The sequence below is a fragment of the Phycodurus eques genome, chromosome 5 (assembly GCF_024500275.1).
Source record: "Phycodurus eques isolate BA_2022a chromosome 5, UOR_Pequ_1.1, whole genome shotgun sequence".
Classification (NCBI taxonomy): domain Eukaryota; kingdom Metazoa; phylum Chordata; class Actinopteri; order Syngnathiformes; family Syngnathidae; genus Phycodurus; species Phycodurus eques.
In genome coordinates this window covers 20,060,327-20,075,562 of record NC_084529.1, presented here as the reverse complement: position 1 = coordinate 20,075,562, position 15,236 = coordinate 20,060,327, and the positions used below count along the sequence as shown (strand labels likewise).

Genomic DNA, 15,236 nt, shown 5'->3' with positions numbered 1-15,236 from the left:
GAATGTTGATCACTGGCGAGATCAAAACTGCGTCACAGGCCCGCTCCACGTCGTACTTCATAATCGTAATATTACTAGGTTCAAAAATATTTGCACGTGAGTGTTGTTCTACTATCTTTTTTTGTCCAAATATGTTGCTTAAAGGGTGATAATACCGTGACTGTCGACGCTATCGATGCTATTCGTTGGCCCCAAATGGCGCCGCCAAGTCACGTCGAGGCGAACACTTAAAACTTCGTCTCTGTGTAAGTCAAGGTAGGAAAATGACAAGATATATGAACACGAGAAGTGTTACCGTCGTTATGTTACTCAGAGCTGTTTTTTCTCAAACAAAATGCAATTGTTGTGTTTTGTCATGGCTCCAATTATTCCACCGGTAGCACTGGTGCGACCAACTTTCTCAGTTGGATTGGGGGGGGGGGCAAAACTTGATTTTTAGTAATAACGTAGCTGCTTCCAAAAACAAAAAGAGAGAGAACGCAAAATTACAACTAAATACTTAAATTGGAACCTTTTCAAAATTATTTTAATGAATAACTTGTGGATTTATGAGCCCGGTACTGTATATCCTGCATGGCAGTACGAAGTGAAGTGGGACTCTGACACTTCTTCAGTCTTACATGAATGGTGAACATGGGACTTAACAGTTGCATGTATGGGAACGTTTCAGCGAGAAATGAGAACGAGCTAAACGAAGCTCAAGTGACATGTTGCGTAGCGGAACAGCAGAATCAGTGCTTAGGTGTCAATAGACTTAATGTAACTGTCTGTAACCTGACAGCGGAGAGCAACCTGAACAGAAAATTAGCAGGTAAATTAAAAAGCGTCTAGAGAAAAAAAATAATAGAACAGCTTTTGCACCATAGAATGCTGAGTGTTATGAGTTTTGAAATCTACACATTGATAGGTCTCAAAATAACATATTTGTTTGCTTCTTTGTCTGTTTGTTTTTAATCAAATTAACTTTGCTAGTGGACTTTATGTGTTTTATATTTGTTCGTAATATTTCATTACATAAAAGGAGATTTTTTTGCAAAATTTGAAGGAGAAGAAGCAGATAGATGAATAAATCTCATACTTTCTACTCCTTTTAACAGGAAATATTTAGATTTGACATTTTAATAACCCATTTAGAAACACCATCAATCCATCCATTGTCTGAGCCGCTTCTCTTCACACCCTGAACACCCTGAACTGGTTGCCAGCCAATCGCAGGGCACATACAAACACACAAGCATTCACACCTACGGGCAATTTAGAGTCCCAAAAACATGTATGGTAGGTTAATTGAAGACTAAATTGCCTGTAGGTGGGAATGGTTGTTTGTTTGTATGTGCCTTGCGATTGGCTGGCGACCAGTTCAGGGTATACCCCGCCTCCTGCCCGAAGATAGCTGGGATAGGCTCCAGCACTCCTGCGACCCGTGTGAGGATAAGTGGCTCAGAAAATGGATGGATGGATGAGACTAAAGTATTGTTTTTTCCCCTCTAACCCAATAAGGTTGGAATACAAAAGAACCATGGCAGACTTCCGCATCTTGACCAAGACCATGAAAAAGTATATAAAAGTACAGCACCACCTTTCCCAGATCATCCCGGGGGGGGAAGTTCCAGTCAAGTTTCTCCAAATCGAAAGAAATCTGATCAGGTCCATCTGCCCAGCGGACCCGACGCCCAAAACGGACCAGCTCCTGACAGGCAACGCTAAGAACTGGACGCACAGCATAATGCAGATACTTCACAAGCACTACACGTTGATGTCGAAGAAATGTGAAGCTGAGCTGAAGACTGTGCCCAAGGACTCTTGGGAACGAGCGCTGGCCGTGGCCAGGCGCTGGGTCAAAAGAGATTTCCGCTCACTCAACAAGCAAACCTTACAAGCGGCTACACAAAAAATACAGGAAATCATGACCTGCCCAAAGGAAATAACTCGCGCAACACAGACGGCATGCGCAAAATGCATCAAACCTGAAGTGGAGGAACAACCAGTGAACATAAATGTCAAAGTGGAAGAGCGACCAGGAAACATAAACCTGAATGCGGAAAAACAACCAGTGAACAGAAATGTGAAAGTGGAAGAACAACCAGTAAGCATAAATGTGAACATGAAGGAACAGCCAGTGAACACAGTAAAAGGAAGACCAAAGCATAAGAGGAAGAACAACCCACTGGTTGTTCTTCCTTGTAGTGACACTTGTCACTACAAGTGTTGACCAGTGCACTGTAGGAAGGTACTGAATGGTCACTCTTATTTTTCCCTGGAAGTTCCCAATGTTTATCTTCCCACAGTCTGGTTTCCATTGTTCTTCGCACACATGGTTGGCATATTCCCACTGTGCTATACACTCCTCTGTGACAAGTATCATTATGTCATAGTAAATGTTTTCATTGTTTTATATTGTTACAATATTGTGTGATTGTTTTTGTTTTTAATATACATTTTTACAGTCTTCTACACGCATGGGCTTGATGTTCCCAATGTTTTAGAAAGCCATAGCTTCATGTTCAGTTTTGCTGTCACAGTTTTATGGTGCATTAAAAGAGAAAGTTACACAATGTAGTTCTGCTAGACTGATTGACAACACTTCACACAACTCATTAACAAAAAGCACGGAATTAGGGGCATTGAAATTTATTTTTATCACAGTAAAGACAAACGTGAACAACAGTGGTTCATAAAAATCATGAGTTGCACAATTTACGTGTTGCAAAATTGTGTGCAAATTATCCTAAGTACTCATAAAACGTATTACCGCTCTTAATCGTAATAACGGTAAAGGCGCTGCAATATTTCTATTTATTTCTCACAAATTCATAACGCCATTTATTTTGCTTCTATTGTGTGGATGCAAAATGGCTGCTTCATCCTGGCACTTCAACTCACAGAGCCATCCGGTGTATTGCGACATTCTCGACAGTGGCATTAACGGTAAAGACAGCTTGCGTGACAAATAAGGGCTGCTTTTGAAAAGAACCACACACACACAAAAAAAAAAAAGGAACTCTGAAGACACTAAGATGCATTTGTGTTAGTTTGCATACAAAAGGAAATCGGAGAAAAATCCTATTTAGCCAAAATTGTAATTAGCATCAACAGAAAACATGTTGCAAATCATTTTGGACACATAACAGTAAAATACATTTTGGTATTAAAAGTTTATAAAATATATATATTTTTCTTTAGAAACAATTGACCTTTTGATGTATAACAACTGACAATAATTCAAATGCTCATATCGGTAAAATTAATTGATTGTCATAAGGAAATTCAGTGGGCCATTTCCTTACTGTTACTGGTCAAATTATATGAAAATGACCTATCTACCAGCATAAACTAAGGGATCACCACACTTTTGCAGTGCAAATAACTGCCACCTACAGGACTGGGGTGGAACATTACTCACCGAGACAAGTTGTGCAAGGCGGAAGAAACATTGTTTTTGAGTACATCTGGTTTCAATGGAATAAATGTGGTTTTTTACTTCATGCTTTCCTACTAAATTCACAGAAACACAACAGACGTTTTCTCCTCTTGCCTCGCGTGCTTGCAAAAGAGAGCGTAGAGGACCTTCAGTGTTGCGGCCACTTCCCGAGCGACGAAATCTGAACAGAAAATGTTCGCGGGTCACATTTGCACTTCGGATCGTACGTCACCAAGACAAAAACACATCACCCGGAGAATGACTCAATCAAAGCTTTATTCGTTTAAGCAATATGTACAAATTGCCGCGAGGTGACTACTTCCTGTTTCCTCGGTAAGCGTCTGGGTGAGTACTTTTACTGTATTCAAGTGCTATTTTGATAGCGGGTATGACATGATCACACCCGTATGACAGTCATGTATCATGTAAGAGTGTTCTTAGTTGTCACCTTGTGGTTGAACAGAGGACACGTGCAGGCCTGCATGAGTGAGGAGGCTCAGGGCAAAGGTCACATTGTGCAGCTACGAGTCAAAAACATGACACACAAACAACACAATGAGTAAACCTTGAAACACAATGCAGTATGCTACATGTGGACATCATGTGACCAAACCCAGAAAGCAGGTTAGCGGATTTCCTGAGTATGCTGTGCTAATGAGCATAACTACGAGTTGATGACGTGTTTTGAAGCCAAACTTGCTCAACTTTGAGGTTTTTTCACATTGGTGTCTGCGGACAAAAGCTAAATATATGTATCATTAATGCAAATATATCTAAATGCGAACCAAGTCTAAACATCAATTATTTTCATCTTTGGTGTCTGCGTGGTTACATCTTGTGTTCAACAAAAAATATTGTAGGCGTTTAAAGTTCTTATGGTTGCTTATTCACGGCCACCTTCGCCATTCACACGAACCAAGAGGAAGTAATTTGATCCGTTTTTCTCAATGCAGAAGTTGGTTGCGCATAAACCAGATTATCCAGAATACTGCAGTCTTGCTAGCATTCACTGGAAGCCCTAACCTCCCAACTCTGGTTTGAAACCCTAACCCTGGCTTGAAACCCTAATTCGAAACCCTAACCCTGTCTTGAAACACTCATTTGAAACCCTAACCTTGACTTCAAACCCCACCTTGAAATCCCAACACTAGTGTTGATGTAATTACAGCAGTGATTTCCAACCTTTATGGACCCAAGACACATATTTTACAATTGAAAAATCTCACGGCACACCAACAAACAAAAATGTCACAAAAAGTGGATGCATAAATTACTTGTATGTACTTCCTGCCATCTAATAGAAGAGCATTTATTTGTTCTGTCTGTCACTATGCCTCACTGGCAAAAATAGATGACTAAAGATACATTATTTCTTGGAAATAAATAATTGTTTGAGCAATTAGGTCAAATTTGATAATTTCCCACGCCACACCTGAAGAGCGCTCACCGCACACTAATGTGCCCCGCAGGGCACACTGGTTGGGAATCACTGAATTACAGTATATAACGATTTAGTTTTAATATTTTCTGACAAAAATGCAACAGAAGGAGCGAAAAGATGATATAGAGGATATTAGCAGCCGGATAATTCTGGAAAATACAGCACTGCGATGCTGTGATTGGCTGGGGACCCGTTCAGGATGTGCCCCGCTTCTCACTCAATCACTCTTTAAAGTTAAATATAAGTGAATTGTCTGAATTGACTGTCTCGCATGCCACACTTTTGAGCATGACGGCACTGAGCACTGGCGACTCAACAGCACGTCTGAAGGCTCGTACCATCTGTTCGTTGTTGACGGGGATCAGACTGAAGTCACAGAGAGGAATGAAGAAGCCTTCCAGTTGTCCAATCAGCAGCAGCAGAATCACACCATCGGAAAACTGCACGCAAAATGCGATATGAGCGAATACTGCAGATCGTACGATCAGATTGCGTGTCGGGATAGTGGAGCTGGTGTTGCGTGTACCTGTTTGTCCACGTCGGACACGTGTAGGCCCAGGCTGGCCAGGCTCTTGTTTACGAAGTCAACCAGGGCCTACGCCACCCGAAGACATTTTGTTTAACATGCCGGCCATTTGTGACCACCTCACCTCCCATTTGTGAGCCATGTGCGAACAAATGTCATGACACTTCTTCCCAAGGGTGGGCATTTTCTCTTGTTTTGGCTAACACCCAGGAAAAGTTTTATTTATTTATTATTCCTTCTTTACAGGGTTGAATCATAAAATGTGGGTATATTTTAGATGCGACAGTTGAGTCGCGTTCAGCCACGTCGTGTGGTGTGCGGCGGGCCTTCAAAGCTTTTTTAAAAGGACAAAAATGGCCACGAACAAGCTGGAGCAGCAGTAAAATCCAACAAGAGCAAAAGTCCAACGAGTGGTGATTAATTGGCTTTCCATCACGTCAGTCCCTCTGGAGCTTTCTGCAAATTGGCAACTTTGCCCCCTTCCTCCTCTTCCTCATCCTCCTCGTTATATACCTGCTTCACCACTGCGACCTTGTGAGCGCCCAGCTTCAGCAGTTGCTCCACGGCATTCACGCCTCCTGCAAAAAAGTGCATTACTGTACCGTACGTCAGACAAACAACACAGATCTTTTTCTTGCTTTACATTACAAATGTAGTCTCATTCATGCAGTTTACATATTTTATATAAAAATGTGTATTTCTAAAATAAATAGTAGAAATAAGCACAGTAATAATCCTCAATGCTGTTTTTGGAGTAACAAAAACAGCCCACTTGGTGGTGTGTTTTTTAATAGTTTAAAAATAAAAAGAAAGTGTGTGTGTGTGTATATATATATATATATATATATATATATATATATATATATATACAGTATTAATGATTTCATTAATAAATGTTATTTTGTATAAATAAATAATATAAACAAATATATTCATAATCCTTGTAGTTTTTGGGACTATTACTGTAATTTTCTTATTGCATGGGTGGCGTATTTTTCTTTTTTAATAATGCCGTTTTGATTTTATTATTTTATTACATAGCAGAGATTTCCCTAATAAATGTTTTTGTTTAAACAAATAATATAAATATAGTAATTTGTAATCCTTATAGTTTTTGTTGTTGTTGAGTAATTTGCTCTGGGTTCCTGCACTACCCTTGGCCAAAGATGATCTTTCTTTATACTGTAATATAAATGTAGTATTTTGATATTTTTATCTTTACAGAGATGTCAAATTTTTTAAAATAATATTTTTATGCAACATTTGTATTTCAAAGGGGTACAACATTTCCAGAAAGTTTCAGTTAAATTTTCCACAGAAAGTATAAATATATAGTATAAGTATACTTGATCAAGTTTGAAATATTTTATTGAACAACCAATTCTTTCATTGAAGAACAAAAACATCAATGTTGAATTTCCCAAGGAGATTTTCCGACATGGAAAATTCCTGGAATTTATAATAATGAATTCTAAGACGAATAAATAGTGAATATTCGTGTATAAATACATGATTGAATAAACAGTTTATATGACACATTTCTTCTGGAAATTCTGTTGGTTTGTATTGTTTTAAACAGAATAAATATAAATCAACATATGGTGTCCATATGAACTTTGCCTAGCAACAAACTGCTGGACAAACATATGACAGGAACAAATTTTGATTTGGCAATTTTTTTTTTCTTTTTCCCCCAAACTTTACAGACTAGAGATAATGTACTCACCATCGGTGCAGCTGAGGTTCTCCACATTGGTGCTGAAAAAAACAACAACTGAACAATGAAATGTTCTTCTCAGATTCAGGGACGTCAAAGTTGGTCCTCACCTGTCCCCCGTCAGGACTTCCGTTTGAACATCTGATCGCATTCCCTTCCTGCGCACCTGCACGGATATCCATGTCAGCGAAAGCTCGACAGCGGCGCTTTTCCGGCCAGATGCGCCGACTTACTTCCATGACCACAACTTGAACATTCACATTGGAGGGCAACACCAACTCGGGCTGGAAACATCTCACCATGGCAACCAGCAGATGGAGAGTGGCCAGGAGGTCTTTGTTGTGGATTCCTGAAAGAACAGCACTTTAAAGGGGTCCTGTTATGCAAAATGCACTTTAGAATGGCTTTTAATAATTTTGCTTTGTATTGCGAGGAATTTTTTTAAATTATGAGCGATCTCCAGATCCGCCAGCGCTCAAGTGAACTTGAAAAAAAAAGAAAGCAACAGTCGCCAATACATTTTCAGCCAGTCTTGAAGAAAGTATCTTAACAGAAAATAACTTTTGGTAGAAGTAAAAGTCACCTTGGAGAATATTAACTGGAGTATCTGAAATTTGCTGTACTTACGTATCAAAAGTATTTTTTTGATATTAAATGTACTTAAGCATTGGCAGTAAAATAATTTTTAAAAAGTGTGTGGTTCGATTTTGATTGTTTGTATTTATTTATTTTAATTTGTATTTACTTAGTTTATTTTATGGCTGCAACAAATGATTATTTTAATAATCATTTAAACTGGATTTTTTTTTATTAATCGATGAATTGGCTTTGGAAAAAAACTTTTTAAAAACTATTATCTGATTATGATTCAGTTACTAGTTTGGTCCGTAACACTTGAAAATAGGGAAAGATGTTGATTATTTTTTTCTAAAGTAAAAGAGGATGTTTTCAATATTCTTATTTTGATGAAACACAGAAACAAAGATAATCAGTCTTGCTTTATTACTATGATAAATATAATTATTAATATTATTTACTGTTGAGAAGCTAAAATTCGAAGGATTTGGACAGGTTCAAGTTAAATAAGGTCTCCAAACAATTAATTATCAAAACACATTATCAATTCATTTGATAATCGATTAGTTGTTGATTAATCGTTGCACTCTTCGTTTACGTCAGTGGTAAGTAACAAAGATTATTAGGGAAAAAATACTGCAATGAAGTACAGTAATGAAATATTTGTACTTGACACTACAAGACCACTTTTAGCTGTTTATTGAATGGGTCCAACAGTCAAACACAAATGCAAAATGAAAACACTCGCAAGGAGCATGAAGCAGATGCTCGCGCTGACCTAACTGCATGTAAAGGTTTATTTCTTTACATTCTATTTTATTATGTTTTTGTACACAATGTAATAACAAAAAAAATAACTTGGAAATCTGACTCATCGCCACCTCTTATACAGATACAGTATGTGGTGAATAGGAAGCGTTTTTCACAGTTAAAAAGCTCGAGAAAGTCAGTGCATAACAAGCAACTTCAAGTCATGACATATTGATCAACGGGCTTGATGAAGGCTTTCTAGATCTGGAACTATTTCTTCAATAAACTCACACAATCCCAGAATAACAAAAAACATATTTTGGGCTTGGAAATCAAACGAACTCCGCCTCTTATTAAACTCACAAATCAGCACAAAAACACTTCATGTTCACCCTATATACACTCACATTCATAGTGTATATATACAGTACATGGTGAATATGACATTTTTCACATGCAAGTTTGACAAAGTCAAAAATACATGTGCAACCATCCACATCAAGTCATGTGCCATGTTAAAGAGCTTGATGAGGCCCTTCCAGATCTGTAACTATTCTGGCAATACACTCTCAGATGATGAAGTAAATGCCAAACCCCCCCCCAAAAATTTTTTTTTTCGAACTCTAACAAATCTCAACCTCAAAGTTTATTCATACGGAGGTCCAAAATCAATTTCTAACCGTCCACATCAAGTCATACGTCATATTAAAGCCCATGATGAAGGCTTTCTAGATCTACAATTAGCTTGCCAATACACTCTCACATGATGATGCAATAACCAAAACAAAAAAAAAGTATGTACCTGAAAATCACTGTCGCTGTTCCCTATGGCAACAGAATCGTCAAAGGTGACATCACAGTTAACGTTCAACTCTGGCTCTGTTTTAACTTTGTTAGTAGCCCTCAATAATAATAATAATGAGAATTTTCTACAAACGAAGCAAGCGCCAGATCCAGATGACAAGCGAGAACACAGATTAGCGGAGGCCCCGCATGGCCGCATGACTCACGGCTGACGTCCCACTTGGTGTCCGACTGGTCCAGTCGCTTGTCCAACTCCTCCATGACGGCTTCCAGCTTGCGGATCTGAGCCGAGCTGGTCAGCGCAATCTCCTCCAAGGACAAGCGCACGCCGGCCAATCGCGCTGCAGGAGGGAGGGAGGGAAGGAAGACAACATCATCCTTTGAATGAGAAAGTATTCATTATCCTTCACGTTTTCCATCCTTTGTTGTTACTTACAATCTTACTCCAAATGTTTTCCTATAATGGCGACAAAATGTTGATTTTTTTATTTTTTTTATAAATATATCAGCAGTGAAATACTCAAGTATAAATTTAAAGTACATTATTTAAATGTGTGAAGTAAATTCAAATTATTATGAATAATTTTAAAAATGAAATAGTTAATGCCATTGCAGTTTAAATTCAATAATCTTTTTGTCCTCCACCACAACAGGGAAACATTTGTCAATATTAAAATATTTTCTTCTTATCATTACTTCTGCAATAGAATCAAGACTCTACATTACATAAATATGAATTATTATACATGCTTAAAATATGATATCAAAATAAATATACACTATTATAAATATTAAAATGAGATTTTGTGATGGCATTAAATATGAAGTAATTATTTTATAGATAGTAACTACAGTATTACATTTAATATAGATGAAATATTCCAATGGAAAAAAATACTATACATAATTATATGGTTGATCTAAACAATCCTGCAATGTAACCATGACACTACAGTACATAAATAAAGATGATCAATTATTATAACAATAAATTAAAGTATAATAGAATATTTACAATAACATAAATATTGGAAATATTAACTGTGATGGCATTGAATATGAAGAAATAATGTTTTATTTAGGCATGGTAACTATTAATGATCATGAATAAATATTATCTAGTCAATTATTTATGATGTTTATAAATCAACATTAATCCTGCAATGGAATCAAGACTCTCCATATAAAATATGTTGAGTATGAGAAATATTAATGATGATGAGTACTACAATATCATATAAAATAAATACAATATGGATATGATATTCCGCAATAGCAGTTAAATAAATGAAATTGGAAATAAATATTGGAAGTTAATCCATTTTTTAGCATGGTACCTATTAATTGCATAGATGAATTAAACAGTTGATCCAAATAAATAAATATAGACTATATATTGAAGTGAAACAAACTTTTTTATTTATTTTGAGGTTTATATACTGTGTGTGTGTGTGTGTGTGTATATATATATCACCAACCATCCATTTTCTTAATCGCTCATCCTCACTAGGGTTGCGGACTGCTGGAGGCTATCTCCGCTATCTTCAGGCGGGAGGCGGGGTACACCCTGAGCCGGTCGCCAGCCAATCGCAGGGCACATAGAAACAAACAACCATTTGCACCTATGGGCAATTTAGAGTCTTCAATCAACCTACCACACATGTTTTTAGGATGTGGGAGGAAACCGGAGTGCCCGGAGAAAACCCACCCAGGCACAGGGCGAACATGCAAACTCCACACAGGTGGGGCCGGGATTTGAACCCCGGTCCTCAGATCTGTGAGGCAGCTGTGCTAACCAGTCTACCACCGTGCCAGCATATATATCCATCCATCCATTCATTTTCTGAGCCGCTTCTCCTCACTAGGGTCGCGGGCGTGCTGGAGCCTATCCCAGCTGTCATCGGGCAGGAGGCGGGGTACACCCTGAACTGGTTGCCAGCCAATCGCAGGGCACATACAAACAAACAAACAACCATTCACACTCACACCTACGGGCAATTTAGAGTCTCCAATTCATGCATGTTTTTGGGATGTGGGAGGAAACCGGAGTGCCCGGAGAAAACCCACGCAGGCACGGGGAGAACATGCAAACTCCACACAGGCGGGACCGGGGATTGAACCCACGTCCTCAGAACTGTGAGGCTGACGCTCTAACCAGTCGCCCTGGCACATGCATGCATGCATGCATGCATGCATATATATATATATACAGTTAAAATTTATAAATAGTTATATTATAAAATATATTTATATTATAAAATATAAAATTATTATTATTAAACAATTAATTCCAATTGAATCAAGACTGCATTAAATATTAAAAATAAGAAAAAAATAATACAAACACAATATAAATATTGTAATAAAATTTCCCTGTGGCATTAATTTACTTAAGTGATAAATTGTAAGTACTATCAAATATCATGAATGAATTAAAAATGATTGAAAATTTTATACAGACTAAATATTGAAAGTAAATAATTATTATATATTATATTTATATGTAATATTATAATACTTATTTAAAAATGAATTTAAATATTATATTTATATATTCAATGCTCTGTGTTAAAAATAAAATAATGAAATTTATCATTACGAAATACTATTTCAAAACTAATCACAATATTATATATGTGCGCGTGTGAGTGTACTGAACAGAAAGAAGTCATCTGTGTGCTCCATCTGACCCAGGAGATGATGAAGAACCAGGCCGTCGTAGAGATCCTCGTCTAGACTCTGAACCACGATGTGTTCTGTTTTCAGAGTGCTATTGATCCAATCCAGCAGTGCCTGGCCAGACACACACACGCGCGCACACACACACACACACACACACACACACACACACACACGCACACAGGCATTTTCATCTTTCTGCATTCAGCTCTCAATGCCTTTGATAGACCTAATTAATTTCCTGCGATAACACGAAATCCTGAGCTCGATGGTAAAAGAAGCAAAAGAACTCTTCTATATTCAGTTTGACAACATACCAAGAATCTTATTTATTCATTGCCACTTGCAGGAGACACTTTCTTGGAGGGGTGGGGGGCTGTCATCCAGGAGAACCTGCCCCCCGCCGCCGCCACCACCGCCTGCCACCGCCCGCCCACCACCGCCTGCCCCCCGCCCGCCACCACCACCCCCTGCCTCCCATCACCTCCCATAATTACCTTCATTAATATTTCACCCAACCTTCCACCTCACTGCCTACTCCAAGGATTATTCATGCACACATACAGTAGGCTACATGCAGCCAGTCAAATGCACTTCTTGGCCGGCCCGAGAAGATTCTGGGGTCCCGCCAACCATTTACTGCAGGCAGGCAGCCATGAGACGCCGTCAGGGAAATAATTCAGGATTACCTCTCACACAAACTACTGAAACATGCTAATACATGCGAATGAAATGCGTCTTTTAGTATTTTGTATTAGCCCATTTCAGTATGTAAGGATTTCAGTTGTTGTGCAACAGTGTTTCAGTAGTGTGTGCAAGAGCGTTTTAGTTGTGTGTGAGGGAGCACTTCAGTAATGTGTAAGAGTGTTTCAGTTGTGTGGTAGGGTGTTTCTGTAGTGTGTGAGTGTTTCAGTTGTGTGTGAGAGTGTTTCTGTAGTGTGTGTGTGTTTCAGTTGTGCATGACAGCATTTCCGTAGCGTGTGAGATGATGTTTGTTTTGAGTCTTACAGTGTTTCAGTAGTGTGTGGAATCTCCGCCGTGTAAGAACTGAGTCTCTTACTTCCGTGAGCTTCTCCACTTTGGGGTCTTTTCGGGACGTCGGCTGGATCATCTTCGTCCTCACAACTGTTTGCAACACATTCACATCAAAATAATAATTATTACAATAAAAAGACATGGTTTAGTTCATATGGCATGTACATACAGTATATATTATAAATAATGTAGGAAGGCAAGAAATCCTACTCTTAGCCTCTTATTGAATCCACATACCCTGAAAGCAGTCAGCATCCACAGGTTCTTCTTCTTCTTCTTCGTTGTGATTCTGAGAGACATCTGCCTCCATAGCGCCCCCTCTGTCGATGCTTGACACAAACAACTATGCTGATGAGAATGTAGTTACAGTATTTGCAAAAATGTCATTTTTGGGGTTGGGGTTCACGACCATCACTGTGCTTGTACACTATGTGTAAAAAGATACAAACAATTATTATTAATAACTGCCCAATCCTCTGCAATGATGCACTAAACACGACAAAATATATAAATAAGTTAAAAATATGATAAAATGTGTAAAATAAAATAAAAATGTAAAATAAAAAAATGTGTAAAATAATGAAAATAATAAATGTACACAATTATAGGTTTCAGGACAATTATATTAATTATCCTTTTTTTTTTTTACAATATATATATATATATATATATATATATATATATATATATATATATATATATATATATATATATATATATATATATATATATATATATATATATATATATATATATATATATATATATATATATATATATATATATATATATATATATATATATATATATATATATATATTATATTATATTATATTATGCGGCACAGTGGGCGACTGGTTAGAGTGTCAGCCTCACAGTTCTGAGGACCGGGGTTCAATCCCCGGCCCCGCCTGTGTGTAGTTTGCATGATCGTTTTCTCCGGCACTCCGGTTTCCTCCCACATCCCAAAAACATGCATTAATTGGAGACTCTAAATTGCCCGTAGGTGTGAATGTGAGTGCGAATGGTTGTTTAGTTGTATGTGCCCTGCGATTGGCTGGCAACCAGTTCAGGGTGTACCCCGCCTCCTGCCCGATGATAGCTGGGATAGGCTCCAGCACGCCCTCGACCCTTGTGAGGAGAAGCGGCTCAGAAAATGGATGGATGGATATATTATATTATATTATCCAGATAAGGCAATTGAGAACAGATTCTCATTTGGCTGCAGACAGCAAATACTTATACTTACAAAAGTTATATGATGTATTAAACTGAACAACTTTCAAGTAGCAGGAAAATATATATATATGACACATCCTGGAGACCGAGGCACTCGACGTGGACATTTTTATTCAGGTGTCACATGAGACAAACGTGAAAGTAACACGGTGACAAGTCAAACCTCGATGGCCTCTTTGCAGTCTTTGTGTGGCAGATTTTTTTCTTCTTCCCTTTCTCCAAACAAGATCATGGACAAAAAAACAAAAACAAAAAAAAAGTATTTTTTGAAGCCGCTTACCTCCTTTGATGGCTTAAGAAGAGTTTAACTCCAGAGAAGAAGCCAAGAGATAAATGAATGCGCTCAACTTAAATCTATTGTGGAATCCAATGGAAAGCTCTGTCAGCACTGGGGCGCTTTCAGGAAAATAAAATGTCACAGAGTCGGAAGTGAAGCAACGCACACTTATGAGGATGTGGTGTAGAGAACGGTAGCACTTCCTTTACTATATATGGTGAGGTGACACTTTTGTACAGAATAGGGAAGTGTCATAAACAAGTGTGACACTGAAAATATACAAACACAGCTGTACTTTAACATACGAGTATAATTCATTCCATGACCTCCAATTTTGACTCTCAACACAAAGCCCAAAAATGTTTTGGGGCACTCGTAAGTCAAGGTACTACTGGACAGTCCAATGTTCTTAATCAAATGCCTCAAAAGGCGTGTAAAATAAACAAAACACCACCATCATCATGCAGTTCTCAAAGTGTGATATGGGTACCACTACAGGTATGCGGGCTCCCTCTAGTGGTACAAGAAGGAATCACCAAATTAAAAATTTCAAACAGTGCATAGTGTTACAGTGGCCTAAACCTTTTTTTTTTTTTTAATCCAGAACAGTACATTTTTGTTAAGTACAGTTCAGTTATATTTAACTATCAATGAATATACATTTGCATTTAGTCTTTTAGAAATGTTTGTTTTCAAATATTTATTGAAGTGCAATTTTTATTGAACTTTTATATGCAGTACGTTTTTTATTGAATCACTATTTGAGTATTT

At 37.8% G+C, this 15,236-nt stretch overlaps 2 protein-coding genes across 6 annotated transcripts; one reads left to right on the top strand and one right to left on the bottom strand.

Moving 5' to 3' along the window:
- Nucleotides 1-25: 25 nt before the first annotated feature.
- On the top strand, nucleotides 26-2,358 carry LOC133403090 (uncharacterized). The gene is made up of 2 exons (XM_061677615.1): nucleotides 26-96; nucleotides 1,501-2,358. The coding sequence occupies exon 2, from the start codon at nucleotides 1,520-1,522 to the stop codon at nucleotides 2,210-2,212; it is 693 nt and encodes a 230-aa protein (XP_061533599.1). The 5' UTR covers nucleotides 26-96; nucleotides 1,501-1,519; the 3' UTR covers nucleotides 2,213-2,358.
- Nucleotides 2,359-2,621: 263 nt separating this feature from the next.
- On the bottom strand, nucleotides 2,622-14,616 carry parvg (parvin, gamma). Of its 5 annotated transcripts, none has more exons than XM_061677996.1 (13): nucleotides 14,469-14,616; nucleotides 13,187-13,292; nucleotides 12,975-13,039; nucleotides 11,926-12,028; nucleotides 9,442-9,576; nucleotides 7,339-7,454; nucleotides 7,216-7,271; nucleotides 7,115-7,146; nucleotides 5,902-5,966; nucleotides 5,389-5,457; nucleotides 5,201-5,302; nucleotides 3,870-3,942; nucleotides 2,622-3,602 (listed from the first exon to the last, which is right to left on the bottom strand). In XM_061677996.1, the coding sequence occupies exons 2-13, from the start codon at nucleotides 13,257-13,259 to the stop codon at nucleotides 3,502-3,504; spliced, it is 990 nt and encodes a 329-aa protein (XP_061533980.1). In that variant the 5' UTR covers nucleotides 13,260-13,292; nucleotides 14,469-14,616; the 3' UTR covers nucleotides 2,622-3,501. The 5 variants fall into 5 exon arrangements, with proteins under 5 accessions (XP_061533980.1, XP_061533978.1, XP_061533981.1 ...); XM_061677994.1 differs by having other exon boundaries at nucleotides 13,187-13,278; XM_061677997.1 differs by having other exon boundaries at nucleotides 7,405-7,454; nucleotides 13,187-13,278.
- Nucleotides 14,617-15,236: the final 620 nt, after the last annotated feature.

What these genes read in the sequence shown, in the direction of transcription:
- LOC133403090 (XM_061677615.1), top strand. Translation starts at nt 1,520, where the DNA reads ATGGCAGACTTCCGCATCTTGACCAAGACCATGAAAAAGTATATAAAA.
- parvg (XM_061677996.1), bottom strand. Translation starts at nt 13,259, where the DNA reads ATGGAGGCAGATGTCTCTCAGAATCACAACGAAGAAGAAGAAGAAGAA. An exon ending in AGGTCGCAGTGGTGAAGCAG is followed by an intron (nt 5,458 to 5,901) that starts GTATATAACGAG and finishes CGGGTGGCGTAG; the next exon opens with GCCCTGGTTGACTTCGTAAA. An exon ending in GTCCTCTGTTCAACCACAAG is followed by an intron (nt 3,603 to 3,869) that starts GTGACAACTAAG and finishes TTTTCTGTTCAG; the next exon opens with ATTTCGTCGCTCGGGAAGTG.